Source organism: Phyllostomus discolor, chromosome 1 (assembly GCF_004126475.2).
Source record: "Phyllostomus discolor isolate MPI-MPIP mPhyDis1 chromosome 1, mPhyDis1.pri.v3, whole genome shotgun sequence".
Taxonomy (NCBI): domain Eukaryota; kingdom Metazoa; phylum Chordata; class Mammalia; order Chiroptera; family Phyllostomidae; genus Phyllostomus; species Phyllostomus discolor.
Window position 1 is genome coordinate 208,301,355 of NC_040903.2, and position 18,979 is coordinate 208,320,333.

The window sequence follows — 18,979 nt, forward strand, 5'->3', positions numbered from 1 at the left end:
TTGCCGCTGGTCTGCACCGGGTGAGGGACGAAGCCCGGTGGGCGCAAAAGGTTTGGAGTGAACTGAGGCAGCCAAATCCGGGCAGAGGAGACGGCACTCTCTGGGGTCAAGGTCTCCTGGCCGTGGGGTACCTCCGGCCCCGGTCCTCGGCAGCGTCTCGGGATCTGACGCCGTCTGGAGGCGCGCGCTTCGCTCGCGCGGAGCTGACACGTGCGGACCGAGGACGCTCCCGCGCAGGACTCAGAGGCCCAGGGCGTTCCGGGCCGGGGCCAGGCGGGGGAGGCCGCCCGGGGGAGATGCCCCTAACTTCCTTCGCGCTCTCATTCCAACCTCCCTTCCTGGTCTCCTCCTCCAGCCCCTCGGCCCGCGAGCACCGCTCTGCACCGCCCCTCTGTCGGCGCGCCCGCCCGGGACCTGTTCCAGCCTGCAAGACCCGACAGCGGGGGCCGGTGACTCGAGGGGCGCGAGCGACGCCGCCGCGACCCGGACGCAGCGCGGCAGATCCACCTGCAGCGCCCGCCGACCGAGACCCCGCGGCCTGGCCGTCGTCTCGAGAGGCGATGGTCAAAGGCATGGGAGCCGCGGGGCTCCCCGTACCCTCCCGCCCGCGAAGCCCCCCGACCCTCGCTCGCGGGGATACTCACCCTGGCGGGAGTGCGCCCTGAACTCGCGCCACGCCCGCTCCCGAGTCCGAGCCGCGCCGGGCGCGGGGACGCAAACAACGCCCGCGCCCTCGGGCCGAGCAGAGGCGGGCTCCGCATCATCCCGCTGGAACCTTCAGCATTTAGGAGAACTGAGCGGCGGCGAGAAGCCGGATTTGAAACCAGGAGTCGGGGCGGCCGTGGGGGGCTGGTTCCACTGGAGCAGTCGCGGCGGCGGCGGCCCGGGGAGCCGCGGGGCCGGGAAGCGCCCGGCGGGCATGGGCGAGCCGGTGGTCGCGCGGCCGCGGACCGGCTGAGCCCCGACCTCCGGGGGGCCTGGGCGAGAGTCCGCCCGCGGTCAGGGCCGCCCGGCGCGGGGCTCCCCGGGGCCCGGCCATGGCCGGCCGGGGTTTGCGGCTGCGGCTGCGGCCCGGGCCACCTGAACGAGGACAACGCGCGCTTCCTGCTGCTCGCGGCGCTCATCGCGCTCTACCTGCTGGGCGGCGCCGCGGTCTTCTCGGCGCTGGAGCTGGCGCACGAGCGCCAGGCCAAGCAGCGCTGGGAGGAGCGCCTGGCCGGCTTCAGCCGCCGCCACAACCTGAGTCGCGAGGAGCTGCGCGGCTTCCTCCGCCACTACGAGGAGGCGACGGAGGCCGGCATCCGCGTGGACAACGCCCGTCCGCGCTGGGACTTCACCGGCGCCTTCTACTTCGTGGGCACCGTGGTGTCCACTATAGGTACGTGAGCCGCACCGGGGGGTGGAGGGGCCGCAGGGCTCGCCGGCGTCTTCCCGGAGGGGCGCTTCCCGGGGAGGACGGCGCTTTTCAACCTGGCGCTCGTCCGCCGCTCAGCCGGCTGCACAGGTGTGAGCCGGGGCCTGGCCCGCAGGTGGCGTGGCTTCTGGGCTTCTCGGAATGGGATGCATGGGCATCACCTGGGAGCTAGTTAAACCTGCCGCGTCTCGGCCCCTCCTCCGACCTCCTGAGTCAGAATCGGAGGTTAAGAAATCCCCCAGCGGACGGGAGCGATCCTTAAATCGCCGACGCTCCGCTGGGGGAGGTTTTCAGTCTAGTTAAGGAGACGTTGCTTGAGTTCGTGGAAATTTCGGGAGAAAGCCGACACACCGGGACGGGAACCGATACACGTCTACTGAGTTAGTGCCACGCATAAGGCACTAGTGGTGGAGGGGGTGGGGCACGAACTTAAAAAAATCTGCCCTTGACTTTGAGCTTACAGAGGAAATCAGGTTGAACGCCAGATTGAAAGTTCATCAAAACGCTGATGAGGAGGGAAACCGTTTCCTACCTGGAAGAACGGGGGAGAAGTGACCTTTGGGCCGAATCCCATAGTATTAGGTATGGGTTGGGTTTTGTATTCTGGAGGAGGAAAGAATTGCATTCAGGGACCCCATGAACTTGGTCTGTGGAGTAGACTATGAAGGAAGTCTCCGGGCCAGTGGGGTGGCGCTGGGGGCCTTTACGGCCAGTTTAAGGAGCTAGAAGCACCTAGAGGCAATGGGGAGGCACTGAAAGTCTTGGAGCGAGAGTGTGGCATGGTGACAGTTTGCCTTTATTCCCAGTAGAAGGAAAAAGTTGGGCGTGTTTGCACCACACCCCAAAAAACTGTTCACCCTTGAAACATAATCGAGTTATGGGGGGGGCTGGGAAGATGCTGTGGAAATTTTGAAGGAAGAAGAAAGCTGGCACAGAGGAGGGGCTCCCAGCTGCCAGGGCCAGGGAAGGCAGCAAGGCTCCCAGTGGCACATGTCACGGGGTGCAAGTGCTCCGCAGCTGTGGCCCTGTACGAGCGGAAGCGCTGTCCGGGAGGCGGGTGACAAGGCGAACCTCCTTGAAGCCCCCACGCGTGGGAGTCTCAGGTAGACATTCTGCCAGAAGGAGCACAGAGTATAGCAGAGATCAGCCTCAGGCCTGATTGGGTGAGAACGATTTCCCAAGGTCAGCCTGGAAGCGCAGGACTGCAGCTGGGGGGGGGGGGGGGGGGGGGGGGGGGCGAGGCAGAGAGGCCTGCAGGACTGGGGACACGCCGGCTGTGTCTGGAGTGCTCTGTCCTAAACCGCCTGGCTCACGACCCCCGCCCCACCCCCACCCCCACCCCATCCCGGGCGGCCCTGCCCGTCCGCAGGTCACTAAGGCACCACGATGACTGGGTGTCGGGCATGAAAAACGGTCAGCATTCTCCGTGGTGCCCCAAACACACGGGCCTTGAGGGGGTACAGGAGGAGTCATCACCTCCACAGCTCGGTCCTCTCAGAATTCCCTGAGTCCCTCAGTGTGTCGCCTCCGTGTCGCAGAAGACACTTCCAGAACTTCTGTGCAGGGACAGCTTGGGTGAGCCAAGTGATTGGCAAGTGTTGCTGTGGAAGTCCCCTGAATCCGCTGTGTTTACATAGCAAGTGCTACAGTTTTTATTTGGGTTGAATAGTTATGTGGGCTGGTTTCGTTGGGAGACTGGGGGCTAAAGCCTCCCCCGCACCACACACCACCCGTTGGTTCTCCCCTTGGACACGGAGGCAGGCGGGTGCGGAGTGCATTTATTAGACGGGCGAACATCTATAGGAACGGAGCCTTAGGAACGGAGAATGTGTAGGCCAGTGGGCGTGTACGAGGTGCAAGTGTAACGGTGCAGCCTGGCGGCGAGAAGGAAGCCTGGACAGAGAGTCTGGAGCTGGAGCTGTCGGCCCTGCCCCTGGGACTTGTGCAGGTGCCTGAGCCCTGCTGAGCCCCATCCGCCTCATCAGAGACGGCCATCAAGTGCTGCCTCAGTTCCGGCCACGCTGTAGCTGCACAGTAGACCTTAGTCCTGTCTCGGCCCATCCCTGCCCCCAAGCCTGCCCCCTTTCTCAGGGGGCTCGTGAGGGCCAGTGAGCTCGTGTAAGGAGTGTTCTTTACAAAGCACAAAGCACGATAGATACACGTATGGGCTTATTGTTACATTTCTGACATTGCCTTTTAAACTGCTTCATTAGCTGCTGCTGGAACAACGTACTTGTCCCCCTTTACTGGGGCACGTCTTGGGCAACACTGTTTACTGTGTGGGTGTGTTGTGCAGCTGATCGCTGCATTCCGATCACACTCAATCTCAGTCAGCACAGCTGCGTGAGGTGGGTGCGGTCATCTCCACGTCGTAGACGAGGGAACTAAAGGTCACGGTCTTCGCACAATAAAGTCTAAAGGAGAAAGAAGGCACGCCGTCGGTAATGACATCACCCATGACAATGTACATGGCTCTCTGTTCTGTTTTCCCTACGCACCATTTACAGCTTGTGTTTTAACCATGACATTACATGCTTGTGTTTTTCTTTTTTGTTTTTCTTTTTTTTTAAGATTTTTATTTATTTATTTTTAGAGAGTGAAGGGAGGGAGGGAGAGAGAGAAAGAGAGAGAGAAACATCAATGTGCAGTTGCTGGGGGTTATGGCCTGCAACCCAGGCATGTACCCTGACTGGGAATCGAACCTGCGACACTTTGGTTCGCAGCCCCTGCTCAATCCACTGAGCTACGCCAGCCAGGCTGATGGTGTTTTTCTTGTAAAAACTGGCTCTACTCTGCTTTATTCTGCAAAGATGGTGAGGTAGCACAGCAAGAAAGCAAACCATAAGATCATCATAAAATGCTTCAGAATCAGAAGAAAGAAGAACAGAGACAGGAGAAGGTGCCAGGGGGGAGCTTCGTCTCAGTTTAGGTTTGCTCGGAAGTGGGCCCCGAGGCAACACTTTGAGTTCAAGTAGCTCATTGGCAGGTGCGAGGAAAACAGGTGAGCGAAGAGGGCAGCCAGTCCGTACAGGTGTGCTGTCAGGCAGGAACATCGTGGGCGGCGGGTACAGGCAGACCTCCCAGATACGCTGGGTTCAGTTCGGACCACCGTAACAACGAGGGTCGTAGCTTTTATTTATTTTTTTTTTTTTGCTTGTAGAAGGTCTTGCCTTCCATTTGTAAAAAATGCAACGCCTGTAAAGCACAATACAGCGAAACAATAAAACGAGGTATACCTGTACTTAATCCCAAGTGGAAGCTTGAAAACAGTGCAAAACTCACGGCCCAGCGTGACCCCGGGCCAGGGAGCTGGGGGGGTGTGTATGCACCCACACCTGTCAGTAACTGGTTAAAAGCTGCATGGAGGGCAGAGAAGCACAGCCTATAATTTCCGGGTGCTTCTGGCCTGATTTTTCACGGAGAGCCCGAGGGTAGCCCAATGACAGAGATGCAGGCGCCGGCCCTTTGAGGTCAGACCAGTGTGACGATACGTGATAAAGGGGATTCCAGGCGGCGTGGGCAAGGGGCCCACAGTGACTGTTCAAGCTGCAAATCTGGTTGCAAGTGCCACAGCAGAGTCACGGCCCAGCCCAGGGCAGAGAAAAGGTTCCCCCTGAGATCTGATAGAGAAGACATGGCTCAGACAGCAGCTGATGTTCCCAAACAACATTCTCTAGGAAAAGGCACCTGAGGGTTGCATACAACTGCTGTCTCGTCGAGGCCTGCGATTTAAAAGTCCGAGACGAGCGGAAAACAGTTCTGCGGTGTCTCACAAGGAGAGGCGCAGCGTCACCGCGTGACCCGGCAGGTCCATCTGAGGGTGGACCCACACAGGTGTCTGCAGGGCCATGTCCAGTGCAGCGGCATTGTCCCCGGAGCCCGAGGTGGAAATGACCCAGGGGGTTATCGACACAGGAATGGGTGAACACCTGGTGGCTACGTACAATGGCAGACTGTCCAGACACGAAGAGGAATAAAGTTTTGATGTATCCTGCGACGGGGATGATAGATCGAAGACATTGTACTTAATGAAACAAGCCAGTCACCGAAGGACAGTATCGCATCATTCCACTTACACGAGGTACTTGGAATAAGCGAATTCCATGGGGACGGAAAGCAGAGCAGGTGACCCGGGGGCTGGGGGCCAGAGAGAGGGTTTGCTGACTGGGCAGGCGTGGTTGTTGGGGAGGATGGGCAGAGTGAGCTTTGGGTGTGCATAGTGCTCGGGGTCACACAACACTGTGGCTGTGTTCAACGCCATTGACTTGTGCACCTGTGAGCAATTAAACCGGCAAACATTCGGCGTGTTTCACCACGATTTACAAACTGGGAGCAGAATGTTAGGACACGCTCAGGGGTGCTGGTTTCATGAGAGACTGGCGATCCGACCTGGAGCAAGAGCACGCGCTGAGTTCTGCCCAGAGGAGGAGACTGACAGCCTCGCTGGTAAATGGTCCTTTTCACAAACGTCTTTCCTCTCAAATGGGCTTTTGTTTTGGGGGTTCGTTTCTGTGTTTGCCTGTGTATTTATAACTCAGCTTCTGCTTGGAAAGGATTTGAGGCCTTTTGCATTTAATGTGGTCAGGGCAGGCTTTCGGTTACCCCCAGATCTTAGTAGCTTAATGCAATAGGAGTTTGCTTCACACACGCAAAGCCTGCCATGGGTGTGGTGACTCCCCAGCGCAGTGGTCCCCTGGGTGGCCCAGGGTTCCAGGCTTCTGTTCTCATGGCCCTGTTTGTCAGCTCGTGCTCCCAGAACCGCCCAGGAAGGGGGAGAAAGGGCCAAAGAGTGGAGCTCCGGCAATTCATTGACCCACACACACACACCTGGAAGTGACGCAAGTCACATCCACACACGCTTCATTGGCCAAATCAAATCACGTAGCCACACCCAACTTCAAGGGCACAGGGCACCACACTCTTCCTATGAGTCCAGAAGTAGATAAGACTCACTATTGGGCCCTGGCTGGTGTGGCGCAGTGGATTGAATGCTGGCCTGCAAACCAAAGGGTTGCTGGTTCAATTCCTAGTCAGGGCACATGCCTGGGTTGCGGGCCATGTCTCCAAGTAGGGGGCATGCAAGAGGCACCCACACATTGATGCTTCTCTCCCTCTCTTTCTACCTCCCTTCCCCTCTGTCTAAAAGTAAAGTATTTAAAAAAAAAAAAAAAGAAAGAAAGAAAGAAGGAAAGAAAGAAAGAAAGAAAGGAAGGAAGGAAGGAAGAAAGAAAGACTATTGGTGAACTGCACAGGTGCCTACCCACACATACATGGGGCCAGTGCACTAGAAAAGGGGGAGTAATGGATGTAGAACATCAGGGAGATGAGGAATGTAGTAGGATAGGACAGCTCAGCTACAGATTGAAACACAGAGATGCGCATGAAAAGGATCTGCGTAATTGCCAAAAGGGAGCCCCAAACATGGCTCTGAGTTTTCTGGTTGTCAAAGTGTGAAGAGGCAAAGGCAACCACTGAATGGTTCCCCTTTCCAGGCTGGCTGCTTGGAAGACACTCAGCGTTTTCAGACTTGAGCAAGAATTTCTCCTCCAGATCGTCAGGAAGGGGAGTGGATACTGTGGTGAGTCACCTCCGCCACAGCCCCTGGGCCGTAAGTGCAAAAGAGACGTCCCTCACTGCAAGGTGCTGGTCAGCAAAACCCCTGGGCCGAAGCGCAGAGCCCTGCAGGGCAAGCGTGCAGCTCCCGCTGGCATGGTCCGGCACGGACACTTAGAATTTTCTTCCGGTGGTGCCCAGGCTTTGGTGTCCATAAGAACTCACCTGAGGGAAGTGTGGTGTTTGTTCAAATGCAGGTGTTCGGGGTCCCCCTTCAGGGCTCCTGATACAGTGCATCTGAACTTGAAGCAGCTTCCCCAGAAGGCTCTGATGGAGGCAAGACAGGGAGCACGCTTGCAACGTGCATGATCAGAGTGAGCATAGAGCTGGAACTGAGACCGCCCCGAGGATGCTCACTGCTCACGGGTGGTCCAGGAATCAGCGGCGTCAGCATCACCTCAGACCCCGTTGGAAGTGCAGAGTCTCAGGCCAACCCCAGACCAGTTGAACCCACCTGCTCTTTAACAAACACCCAGGCCAGTCGTAGGCACACTGAAGTCCGTGGTTTGTGACGTTGCTGACTAGGACGAGAGCCGCTGTGCTCCAGAGCAGGGCGGCACCGGTGGTGGCCGGGCTGGAAGGGAGGGGAGGGGAGCCGTGCCATCAGCTGCACAGCCCCGGGACCTCCTCTCCAGCTGGTGGCGTAGTAGGCAGGTGATCAGGACAAGCACTGTCCAGGGGCGCAGCGGGCACAGGCTGGGAAAGCGACCCTGCGTGTGTGGACATGAAGCCCCCAGACACAGAGATGCCAAGCCCCACCTCGGCGGTCAGCTCCTGGAGATAGACCACCGGAGTGTCAACAAGAGTGTGATTTGTTTTAATTAAGCAGTAAGAGTTACACTGGCGCCCCCTTTTGGCCCCGGGTGGGGCTGGTGACCAGCACTTGGGCGGCTGTGGTCTGCAACACGAGGTGTTGGTGGGGTTCAGGAGCTAGGTGGACAGGTGGGTGATTTGATCCCATCAATGTGCAAACCTACATAGCACTGGACTGACTATTGCTTCCAGACTTTTTTTTTTTCCTACATGGAAATAAGGCTGAGGAAGGAGCTCTTGAAATCGAATTAGACCACATTTCAAACAATAAAAGATGGGGGAACACCACCGTGCTGTACGAAGCTGTAAGCCGACATCAAAGATAATGGACAGGTTTTCGGGGCGAAGAGGACTCCCCACTGATGCCTGTAACGGAGGTCACACGTCAGCAGACGTCTCGCCGGTGGAATAGCCACTTCACATTTTACAAAGCGTTTGCTTGTGAGCCTTGTGAGCTAGGGGGAGAAGTTGCTCCATTTTGGGGGTAAGGAGGCTGAGGTGCACAGAGCATAAATACCTTCCTTGGGACAACACGTTTTTAAAGTGACAAAGTCAGAATTAGAAACAGATGCTGCTTTGTTTACCCCTGTTGCTGAAAGAAATACACATTCATTCTAGAAGACGGGGAATACATACGAGTGTATAAAAAGAGGGTAGAAATCACCCATAATCCCACCATTCAACGAGAACCACTGTCGACAGTTTGGTGAATCGTATTATGCTGAATCTAAAGTGTTAAAGGTTTTTACCGGATCCAAGATGAGTCATTACGTTAAATGCCATTAAGAAAGGAAAGAAGGCTGCCAATTAAATTCTAAAATGCTAGCAACGGTGAGATCATCCTGATTTAAGAGATACTTTAACTCCGGGAAAAGGTACATCTGAAAGTCCCTGAAATAGATCATATCTTATATCTGATTGTTTCCCATATAACCATTATAACAGGAGCATACTGTTGTGATTAGGTTAACATTAGTCTCATAGTAGAATTTCTTTGACTTATGCTCACACTGATTCATTTGAAACATTTATTAAAAACGCTTTGCCCCGACCGGTGTGGCTCAGCTGGTTGGGTATCACGCGGCAGAGCTCAGGGTCACTGATTCAGTTCCCAGCCAGGGCACGTGCCTGGGTTGGGGGTTCAGCCCCCCGACAGGCTCCTGCGAGAGGCAGCCGATCAGTGTTTCTCCCTCACACGGGTGTTTCTCTCCCCCTCTTTCTCCCTCCCTTCTCCTCGCTCTAAAAATGCAAACATACATACGGACTTGGAGTTCATCCTCTCGTCTTTCCCCCATGTTTCTGTCGGGAGCAGGGGGTGCTGTGTTAGTCCCCCGCGTGCGCGTGTGGTAGAGTTTAAGGGTGTTGGCCCTTGGTCACGTGGGCGGCCTGCTCTTTACCCACTGTTGTTTTCCGTCCCGTGTTTATTATCAGGTGCACACTCGGGACAACAGGGGAAGGAAGAGATGGCCTGGTGAGCCGAATCGCAGGGCTTGTGTGAGATTATGAGGTGTCCTGTCCCTACGTCCATGCATACAGGGTCTCACATCACCTGTCACAATATTTCACAGTCCCCTCAAAGTTGCAACATTCCTCCCATCACCATGACGACTAACGTGCCGGCCCCCAGGACTCTCCATCTCCAGTTCGGACATCTTTGATCCCAGAAGTCACTTCTCGATTCTGCTCGCGAGCCTTTGGCAGGTTGGCCCCATTATCGGTGTCTCAGGTCTTCCCTTGTGCCCAGACCTGATGAAGAGCACGAGGCACTGACCCCACAGACCGCCGGGGCCGTGACTTTCAAACGGTGCCCCGAAGGGCCCGGGGTTCTCTGTGGAGTCTTCAGGGCTGTACTGAGGGCCAAGGGCAACCTTCAAGTTCTTATCTCTGTCACATATATTTGTCTACCTATGTCCAAAATATTGATGCTGCTCCATTACCTTTTTATTGACTATTAAATTTTTTGACATGTAGAAAAGATTTTTATAGTGCCATACATACTCATTTTGACAGGCAATTTTTTCCTATGGTTTCTCATAAACTCAGGTGCTCTCCGTGTTTGAGATAAATATTCTTCTCCATTCTTTGTTTAGCTCTACCTCACCTCAAATTGTATTCAAAAAGACTGCTTTTTAAATGTTTTTTGTGTGTGATTGGCCATATAATTATGCTTTGATTTATTTCTAAAATGATCACATCATGATTTGAGAAGGTGCATTTTCCAGAATTCTCTTTTCTGTTTGAATGTCTCTTTGTATCCTTGTATCTGTGTTTATTCCAGCTGGGTGTCTCTTCCATCACAGAATTCTGGAGTGGGAGGGAACATAATCTCCAGACACACTCCAAGCCTAGTGAACACACCCAAAATAACACTTCAGTTGTGTGTTTCAGAGCATATAAATTCAGTGTAATTGATTTCGTCATCTGCATGACTCATTTTATTAATACCTTTGTTTACCTCTTAATGCTTTGTATGTTAACGTCTATTTTTAAATTTAGATATGATGAAATCCCTGCAATATATTAGCATGTATTTGTTAAGTTTAGACTATCCTTCTAGTTGTAATTTTTAGTAATTTTTAAGTAAACCACTTCATACATTTTTATATTCTTTTTTAAAATCAGTTTTAGACTTTTCTCTTTGTAGGGGACTTCAGCACATTGAACACCGGGTCTCGTTTGAATTACCCTCTTTTATTCCACACCCCCTTTATTTATTTTCCTCTTTTTAATTCTGTACCTTCTGTTACAGTGGAATGGGTATCCTTTTTGACGTTTAAGTGTGGTCAGAATGAAGTTTATCAAAACGTCTCTGTGGATTTAAAAGAAAAAAGACTTTTGGCATTATTGTTCATGTTTAGGGATAAAATTAAGACCGCGTTCTCCGGTCTACCTGGAGTCCTTCATCCTTGGGTTCAGCCCCGTTCTCTCCACACCCCCCCCCCCACCTTGTCTCCCCGGCGCCTTGTCATTGCGCCCCGGTCTCTGGAAACGCTTTCTGAAGTCACATGTTTTCCATCTTTAGAACCTGCCTCGTGTCCTCGCATCGGACAACGAGAGCACGTCACCTCCACAAACCATTGTCTCTTCAACAATCCTTACACGCTTCCTTTCGGTGCCCTCCTCTTCATTTCAGCCCCTGCGTCCCCACAAGCCTGGCTTCTGCTTCCCAACAGACAGTGACAACAAGGTCATTAGCCTTCAAGGAGTTACTGAGTTGGCCAAAAAGTCCGTTTATTTTTTTCCACAAAATAAAAGACCCATTTTTCATTTTCACCAATAACTTGATAGATTTGGGCATTTTGAGTATGCTGGCTATCTCTTGCTGTTAGCTTCTAGTGGGTAGAGGCCAGGGGTGCTGCTAAACACCTTCCCATGCATAAGGCAGCCCCACAGCAAACAATTGTTTGGCCAAAATGTCAGTAGTGCCAAGAAACTTCGCAAACCACCTCTGCATGTTCAGTCAGTCACAGCACCTTCTCTATACACTGTACAAATCTTTTTCTTTTTTTTTTTGGCATTTCAGTTGCATTGTTACCTTTCTTGAAATAATAAAGCATAATACACCAAAAATGTTGCATATTTTCTTCCATCTTCAATATTAAAATGGCTGCACAAAATTCACCAATTTTGATAAGTTTTTTCCAATGCACATTGATATGACAGCTGTCACAATACAATCTAACAGAATTATTTCCAGTGAAGTTAAAGACAACTAAGCACAACTGGAGCCATAGTAGGGAAAAAAACCGAAACAAACTTTTTGGCCAACTCAGTACTTTCCTGTGTGGTCCGCAGATCACACCCCATGTCGCACCGAGTGGAGAGGGAGAAACGGAAACTGCAGCCTGTCCAGCAGCTTCAGGCTGCGTGACCCTTAGCACCCAGGAACTCAGGAGGACACATCCCTGTGCTCCCAGAGCCCCCGGACAGGGCTCCTCAGAGCCCTGCAAGGTCACGTTCGCACGCCACACTTAACAAGAGTTCGGATCAGGCCACACAGCCTCCTCTGGTGTGGGTGGCAAGGGGCGTGTTGAGGCAGCATGCAACTGGAAAAAGAGAACAGTTCCCAAGATTGTTGGTAGACGTGGAGGGAAGAAGGAAGAATGGCCCCAGACACACGCCTTTGGGGGTCCCCTGGAGGAGGAAGCTATTTTCAGAAACAGGGTACCAAAGTGGGGGTCCGCTGGAGGGGTCCTCAGTTGAGTTTTGAAAGTGCTGAACTTGCGCAGCTGTGACACTATGACAGCTCTGAGGTCACTGGGCAATAGGAAATTTGCGGCCGCATTATAGGCTTAGGAAACCAGCGTCGTATACCATCCACATTGACCAGAATGTTGTTCTGTGGGGCATGTCTATATACTCAAAACAGACCTTCCTTCATCTGTGTTTTTCCTCGCTTGTGATAGCTCTGTCTGGTTTTGGCTTCCGGATAATACTGGCTGATGGGACGAGAGGGGAAGTGTGCGCCTGGGGTCTCTGTGCGTCCCTCCCTGTTCGCCCAGGATGCACCACTGGGCTGTGGATGCAGTGAAACCGGGCCTCCTGCTGGAGGGGCGTGTTGGCCGTTTCTGATCGTTTGCCAGTGTAACGGCTCTAGAATGCATAGTGTTCATTTTAATGTTCAAACTCCAAACTGCAACTATGTATAGGTACTGCCAAATCTTTGAGAATTTATTTACCTATTTTTAAAAGATTTATTTATTTATTTTTAGAGAGGGAAGGGAGGGAGAAAGAGAGAGAGAGAAACATCAATGTGCGGTTGCTGGGGGCCGTGGCCTGCAACCCAGGCATGTACCCTGACTGGGAATCGAACCTGTGACACTTTGGTTTGCAGCCCAAGCTCAATCCACTGAGCTATGCCAGCCAGGGGAGCATTTAAAAATATAAACATTCTCTTAACCAGTGAGCAAGAATTTGGTTATTCTCACAGCGAACGTGCACTGTATTTTCCTCCTCCTCGTTACTGTACTAAACATTCCGGGTGCATAACATTTCATCCCAGGAGGCGGGACCGCTACTCCCCACATTCTGTGGGCGAGACAGGGGCAGCGCAGGGTCGGAGAGCTTGCCCAGAGTCAGGCCGCTCGGCGTGGTGGGGCGTCGGTTCAGGCTTCGTTCAGCCGTGGTGTCCGTGTGGGAGAGGAAGCCCGCCTCTGAGACAGTCCGAAGTCTAGCGAAAACTGGTCCCCATGCCCGGGCCTGATTCTGTGTTTCTATTTGCCATCAGTGGGTTTCTGTTTGATGTTACTGGTGGACGCCCTTTGCAGGCTATTGTTCTGAAGAAGCTGGGCCTCCAGGCCGTATGGTAAGGATGACGTCCAGCTGTCCTTTGAACCATGGACCGTGTCATTTCTCCCCTCTCGTCTGCTTAGGACCCGACCCAGTGCCATCTCCTATCAAATATAACATTCAGTTCGTTTAGTCGAAATTTATTGAGTTCCTGCTTCTCGCTCAGCCTGACTATGGGGGTTCTGGCCCCAGCGGCATGGGCGGAGCTCACGAGGTCTGTACATTTGGATGAGAAAATAGTTCCCTCCTTATGCTTACCGACTTCTAACTAAGCAGCGTCTGGCGTTTCCTGCAACAGTGGATGTGGGCAGCAGCCCCGAGGTCACAGGAGCGGCACCTGCAGCTTTGTCACCGGCCGAAATCGCATGTGCATTCTTCTCATGCGACAGCGTGGCAGATGCCACTGGGGCATTTCCCCTTGGCCGCCACTTCAGAATTATGGGTGTCATTAGACCCGTTCCTGCTACTTAATGATTTCATAAAGTACCACATGCACTGCCCTGGCTGGCATGGCTCAGTGGGTTGGGTGCTGCCCTGCAAACTGAAAGGTCGCTGGTTCAATTCCTACTCAGGGCACATGCCGGAGTCGCAGGCCAGGTCCCCAGTTGGGGGCATGTGAGAGGCAGCCACTCAGGGCTTCTCTCCCTCTTTTTTCCCATCCCTTCCCCTTTCTCTAAAAATAAAAATAAAAAAAATCTTTTTTTTTAAAGAAGCTCATGGACTGTCCCACCCCACGCATTTGTTTCACAGTTTAGTAACTGTCTTTTCATATGGTTGCTTTTGAAATGCTATGCGTATCATTTCGTCATTTATCAAACATTCTGGGAAGGGACCCCGCGGCTGCCCCAGGCTGCCCAAGGCCCCTGTCACAGCCACAGTAATGGAGAACCTCCCCAGCGTCGGGCTGGTCTTGACCACAGAGGAAAAGGGGAAGGACTCCGCAGCCGTCTCAGCCCCCTGGGCGATCAGCCAAGGGCATGCATCCCTTGCAATTTGAAAACTGACTCGAAACACTCTTGCTCAGTCCCTGTGCACCATGGTGTCTTCTCCCGATGATTCGGAAGGCAGGCCAGAATGGTGCGGTGTCCTGAGGGCCCTGGTTGGGCGTGTCCGCTGCCACGCTCCCTCAGAGCAGGGGGCAGACGCAAGGGTCGTGTGTACAGGGCGCTCTTCCTCGGCCTGGTTCGGAGCTACCCCCACACCCCCATCCCCCCACCCCTGTTTCTCTGTCTCTGCATTCCTGGCTGGTTACAATGTCCCTCCGACTCCTGGCTCACCACCACCCCTGCCGTCACAGGCACTGTTTGCTGTAACGACAGACCAGGGGATACATCATACTTCGTGGTTATTTAACACTGCTTCTTGTCTAATGTTTTCATTAGAAGCTGCAACTGTGGCTGAAGGCAACACGCTTTATTCAGCCTGCAGCGGGTGATGTGCTGGTAAATGCTAAAGAACCAGATTTTCTAAAAACCCTGATAGGCAGCATTTGCCTATTTCCGTGGTGTAAATATCCCCAGCGATGGCTGATTTCAGGCCGTGGGTGTGAAGCCCCCGAAGGCAGGAGGCAGAGCAGAGAGAAGACGCACACACCTGGTTCTGGTGAGCCTGGACCACGGAGTGTTCAAGGAACGTTCAAATTAACTGTCAGCTTTCAAAAATTAGACTTCCCAGTCAAAACCTAGATTTCTGATTTCTCTTCGAAAAGTGGAAAATCTGACTATTCTGTGTGCACATTGCTACAAGTCAGCCCCTCACAGAAGAGCTAGGGGAACCCTTTGGGGAGCCCACTGGCTCCCCTCCCGCCCGGCCCCCCTCCACCTAGGCTGGGTGTCACCTGCCATTTCTCACTGTGTTTGCCGTCTCTCCTGCCCCCCCTGGTTTACCAGCTGAGCTTTCCCCCCACCCCCACCCCCGTCTCCTTGAGGGAGGAGAACCAAGCAATCTCCTCCCCGGCCTTCACCAACAAAGAGCTGCAGAGTCCGGTCCCAGATTATCTAAATTTTTTAAATTGTTTCCAGTTTGATCATGAGGCAGTCGAGTTTCCCCTGATGGGGTGCATGAAGACTTATTCCGTTCCTGTTGCTCTCCCTCTGGCCATCCCGAGTCAGTAGGCAAAGAGATCTTCTTCATAAGGTGTTTAATAAACAAGAATCGCAGCAGAAGAGCGTGAACTCTGTGACAAGCTGAAGTGTCCCTGCTGGGAATGAAGCCCTACTGGCGGGAAATGGGGAAAAGTGACAAGTTCAGAGGAAACTTAGCAGTTAATGATGTAGCAAGCCTTGCATGCGGGGGTGGAGGGGAGAAAAGCCGTGTCCCTGAGGCCTGCTGGGTAGCTCCGTGGGCGCTGATTGGAGATAACACCAAGTGTCTGGGGGAACGACCGCCCCGAACCCCAGAATGCGGGACAGCCCTGCCGGAGTGGTTGTACCGTAAGCACCTCAGCATTTATGGGTGGGTGATGAGGGACCCCTACAGGCTATGAGCTGTTTTCATGTCCTGCCCTTGGGCAGGGTGCGTGACGTGCTTCTCCACGTGACTCAGGAAGATGAGGTTCCAGAAAGGCGCTGAGGGCGAGCCCTGGAGTTTGCAGAGCCGGAGGGTCGGGGGCAGTCGGTCAGAACAGCGCTGGGGCGAAGGACTGCACGCTGCACATACCTGCCGGGTCACTGGCAAGAGCGTCATTTAAGGAGAAACCAGTTCCACGGTGGGGAAGGTTGCTCTGTTTTGAAGGCACCTACTGTGCACAGGAGCCCAGTGGGGGGGTGTCAGCGACTCCTCTGCACACCTCTCCAGGGTCCCCCAACCTGGCGTTTGGGAGAAGGTCCCCACTTGGGGCTCAAGGACACCCATCCGTTCGGGCCCTTCTTTCCGACAGGGTCCACCAGCTGAAGAGAGGAGAGGGCTTTAAACTGATGGACGGAGTTTATTAAACACAGGTGTGGTTAAAGCTACAATTAAAAAGGAGTTTTCGAGCAAACGATGAGGGAGGATAGAACCTGTCAAGGGGGCGTTCGGAGGGGCAGGAAAGCCGGCCAGTGAGCAGAGAGGATGCACAGGATGCGAAACACCAATCCCAGGCCTTTCACACTGGAGCGGTTTCATTTCCTGATTGAGGAAGAATCAGGGCACTCTCAAAGGGGGAGACGGAGATAGACCGGGCACCACTACATGGGGCCCTCCTTGGGCACTAAACCCCTCTTTGGGCAGCCGACACTGCATGCAAGTCTGGGCGCCCCGATTATGATAATTAAATTCACTGAGCTCTCCGGGGAGCCAGGCACCACCCTTAAGTGCAGGTTCTCGATCCTCCCATCTGGCCTCAGAAAAACCCCCTGCGGGAGGCGATGATGTCCCACCTCACAGATGAGGACACTGAGGCTTAGAAACTTGCTCCCCGCCCCACAGCGGGCAGAAGGGGGAGCGGGTCCTTTTGGCCCCAAAGCCCACACTTTTTCTAGATGGTTGTGTCACCTCGACAAGCACCCTGTTGTGTCGTGAACTGATTCAGGAGTTGGACATAACCCCCCCCCAGAACCTGGTGTAGAATTGCCGTTGTTCTCTTCGCACCGATGAAGAAAAACGAACTCCAACTACTATCAGTGGAGAAGCCATCAGCTCCGTTTCCACTCGATTTTGTGCTTCCTCGGTAGTTTGTTCTTTAAATAAAAGCCGTTCCCATTGCCCTGATCTCTCGGTGCCACCTCTACACTTGTCACACACCGAGGGTGAGTCGGGGAGCGCGGTGGGGGCTTCGGGGCTGTGTTCCGAGGCACTCCGATCCCACGGGGGTGCCCGGCCCAGCGTACATGTGGCGTGGGTGTTGCTGCAGGGCCGGCTGCAGGGCCCCACGGAGAGCAGACTGCGGCGTGTGCTGTGGTTTCCTGGGAGGATCCCCGGCTCCCCTCCGCTTGCAGAGAAGGAACCTCGGGACTGTCTCAGTTCCCTCCTCCCAGAAGACTCGAAGGTCTCCTCGCCTGTGGGTGGCGGTTGCTGCCAGGTCCTCAGTGATGGAACTCCGGAGTCCCGCCCCGATCTTCCTCCGTGCCTGGCATGTGCGCAGTCTGTAACGGAATCAGCGCCCCGCTTTTGGAAATGCTGATGTATTGCACGGTTGGCTGGGCTGTATCAGGATTAGTTGGAATGGGATGTGGGAGGTGCCACTCTTCCCCACTGGTGTGTGTGTGTCTCTCTCTCTTGTTACATCGAGTCCCCTAGATTCTGCTGCAGCCTCCCCTCATGCAGAAGGGCAGGAGTGCCCCAGTGCCTCTCAGGATGTGTGTCTCCAGGGGACCGTGAGCTGCGTGTGCACCTGGCTCCATTCTGGGTGCCCACACCTAGCCCAGCGCCTGCCCTCCGTACGGCCACCCAGCAGCTGCCATCTGCGGACTAAGCAGTCAGGTTTCCCCACCCACAACACACCCAGGGTACAACACTGGAAGGAAAACAAGACAAAACTGCAATTAAAACTCCCCTCTAGGAAACGGGATGGGGAACGGAACGCCCATGGTATCATATCTACTTGCTGCTTATTGGCACGGAGCACGCACAGCATCCTGAGGGCCTGGGAAAGGAAGGTGAAACCGGGCTTTTAAAACACAGTTATATGGGGAGAAAATGCAATAAAGAAATAAACTGTTAGAAAATAAGGAAAACAAACAATAAAAAAATAAAAGACAGTTGCCCTGGCTGCTGTGGCTCAGTGGATTGAGTACCCACCTGTGAAGCAAAGGCTCACCGGTTCGGTTCCCAGTCGGGGCACATGCCTGGGTTGCAGGCCAGGTCCCCAGTAGGGGGCACAGGAAGGGCAACCACACATTGACGTTTCTCTCCCTCCCTTTCTCCCTCCTTTCCCCTCTATCTAAAAAGAAATAAAATCTTTAAAAAACATAAAAAGACAGTTCTCAAAACCCACTCAAACATAAACAAGGGGAATCCATCCCAAGGACCCAGCACCCTGGTTGTCCCGGGGCAGAAACATGGCCACATCCTGGGGAGGGAAGAGGCTCGCGGTCTCTCCCTCTGGGTCCCCGTGTCTTCTCCCCGTCGCCCCGCCCCCGATGGTCCCCATGCCAGGCTCTAACGTGGGGGTTCCGCGTGGACTTCACAGCGCAGATTCCGAGCACCTGGCCGTGCCTCCTGCGGGGTTCTCCCAGGGCCACCGGGGATACACGTGACGGCAGGTGATGCATGGGAGACCAAACTCTTCACGGGATCGACTGACTTATTTAAGTGGCATGCACGCAGACACACTTAAGCCTCCGTGATGTCCTGCTGTGGGTGCTCAGGACCAAGTTTAGTTTTAAAGGGCTGCCGTGCGGATGACACAATGGTGGGCCCGTGACCTCATCAGAGCGACAGCCCTTCAGGAGACAGGAAAGGCCTTTCCCAGTAGCTTTGGGGAGGGACCTGGTCCTGCCGACGGGCTCCTCTTGTCTTCGAGATCCCACACCAAACCTTTGAAAAGTAATATTACACCCACCTTTGGAATTAAACGCTGACACTCACCCACTGTCTCACCAACCGGAGTTACTGCTTCCATTTCTGTGTGTTCCTTTCCGAACACTGCGTGTAAGGTTTTCGCACAGTGGAGGCAGAACGTCTCCAAAATGTGTGAGTCCACTGCTCCGCCTCGGGTTTTGCTAGCGGTGCCCCGCTGCCCCCAGCACTGCCGGGGACAGCTGCGAGTGGAGAGAGTGTCAGGATGGACCTCTGTCCACCCTCATTCAGGTCACCCCCTTGCCGACTTTGTCAATGTCCTCGATACATCCGATGCCCTCTGTTCCTTGTTAATGGCCTCTTATTCCTAAAATTGAGTGTATGAGAAATGCCCCCCAAAACAAACAAACA

At 53.9% G+C, this 18,979-nt stretch overlaps 1 protein-coding gene across 1 annotated transcript in view; it reads left to right on the forward strand.

Annotated features, from left to right (window-relative positions):
• Nucleotides 1-453: 453 nt before the first annotated feature.
• Nucleotides 454-18,979, forward strand: part of KCNK13 (potassium two pore domain channel subfamily K member 13) — a gene marked incomplete at its 5' end in the record, with an annotated part of 53,612 nt that continues 35,086 nt past the window's right edge. The window contains one exon of the mRNA XM_028506325.2: nt 454-1,378. Within this exon, the coding sequence (XP_028362126.2) occupies nt 454-1,378 (925 nt within the window). The remainder of the gene's footprint in view (nt 1,379-18,979) is intronic.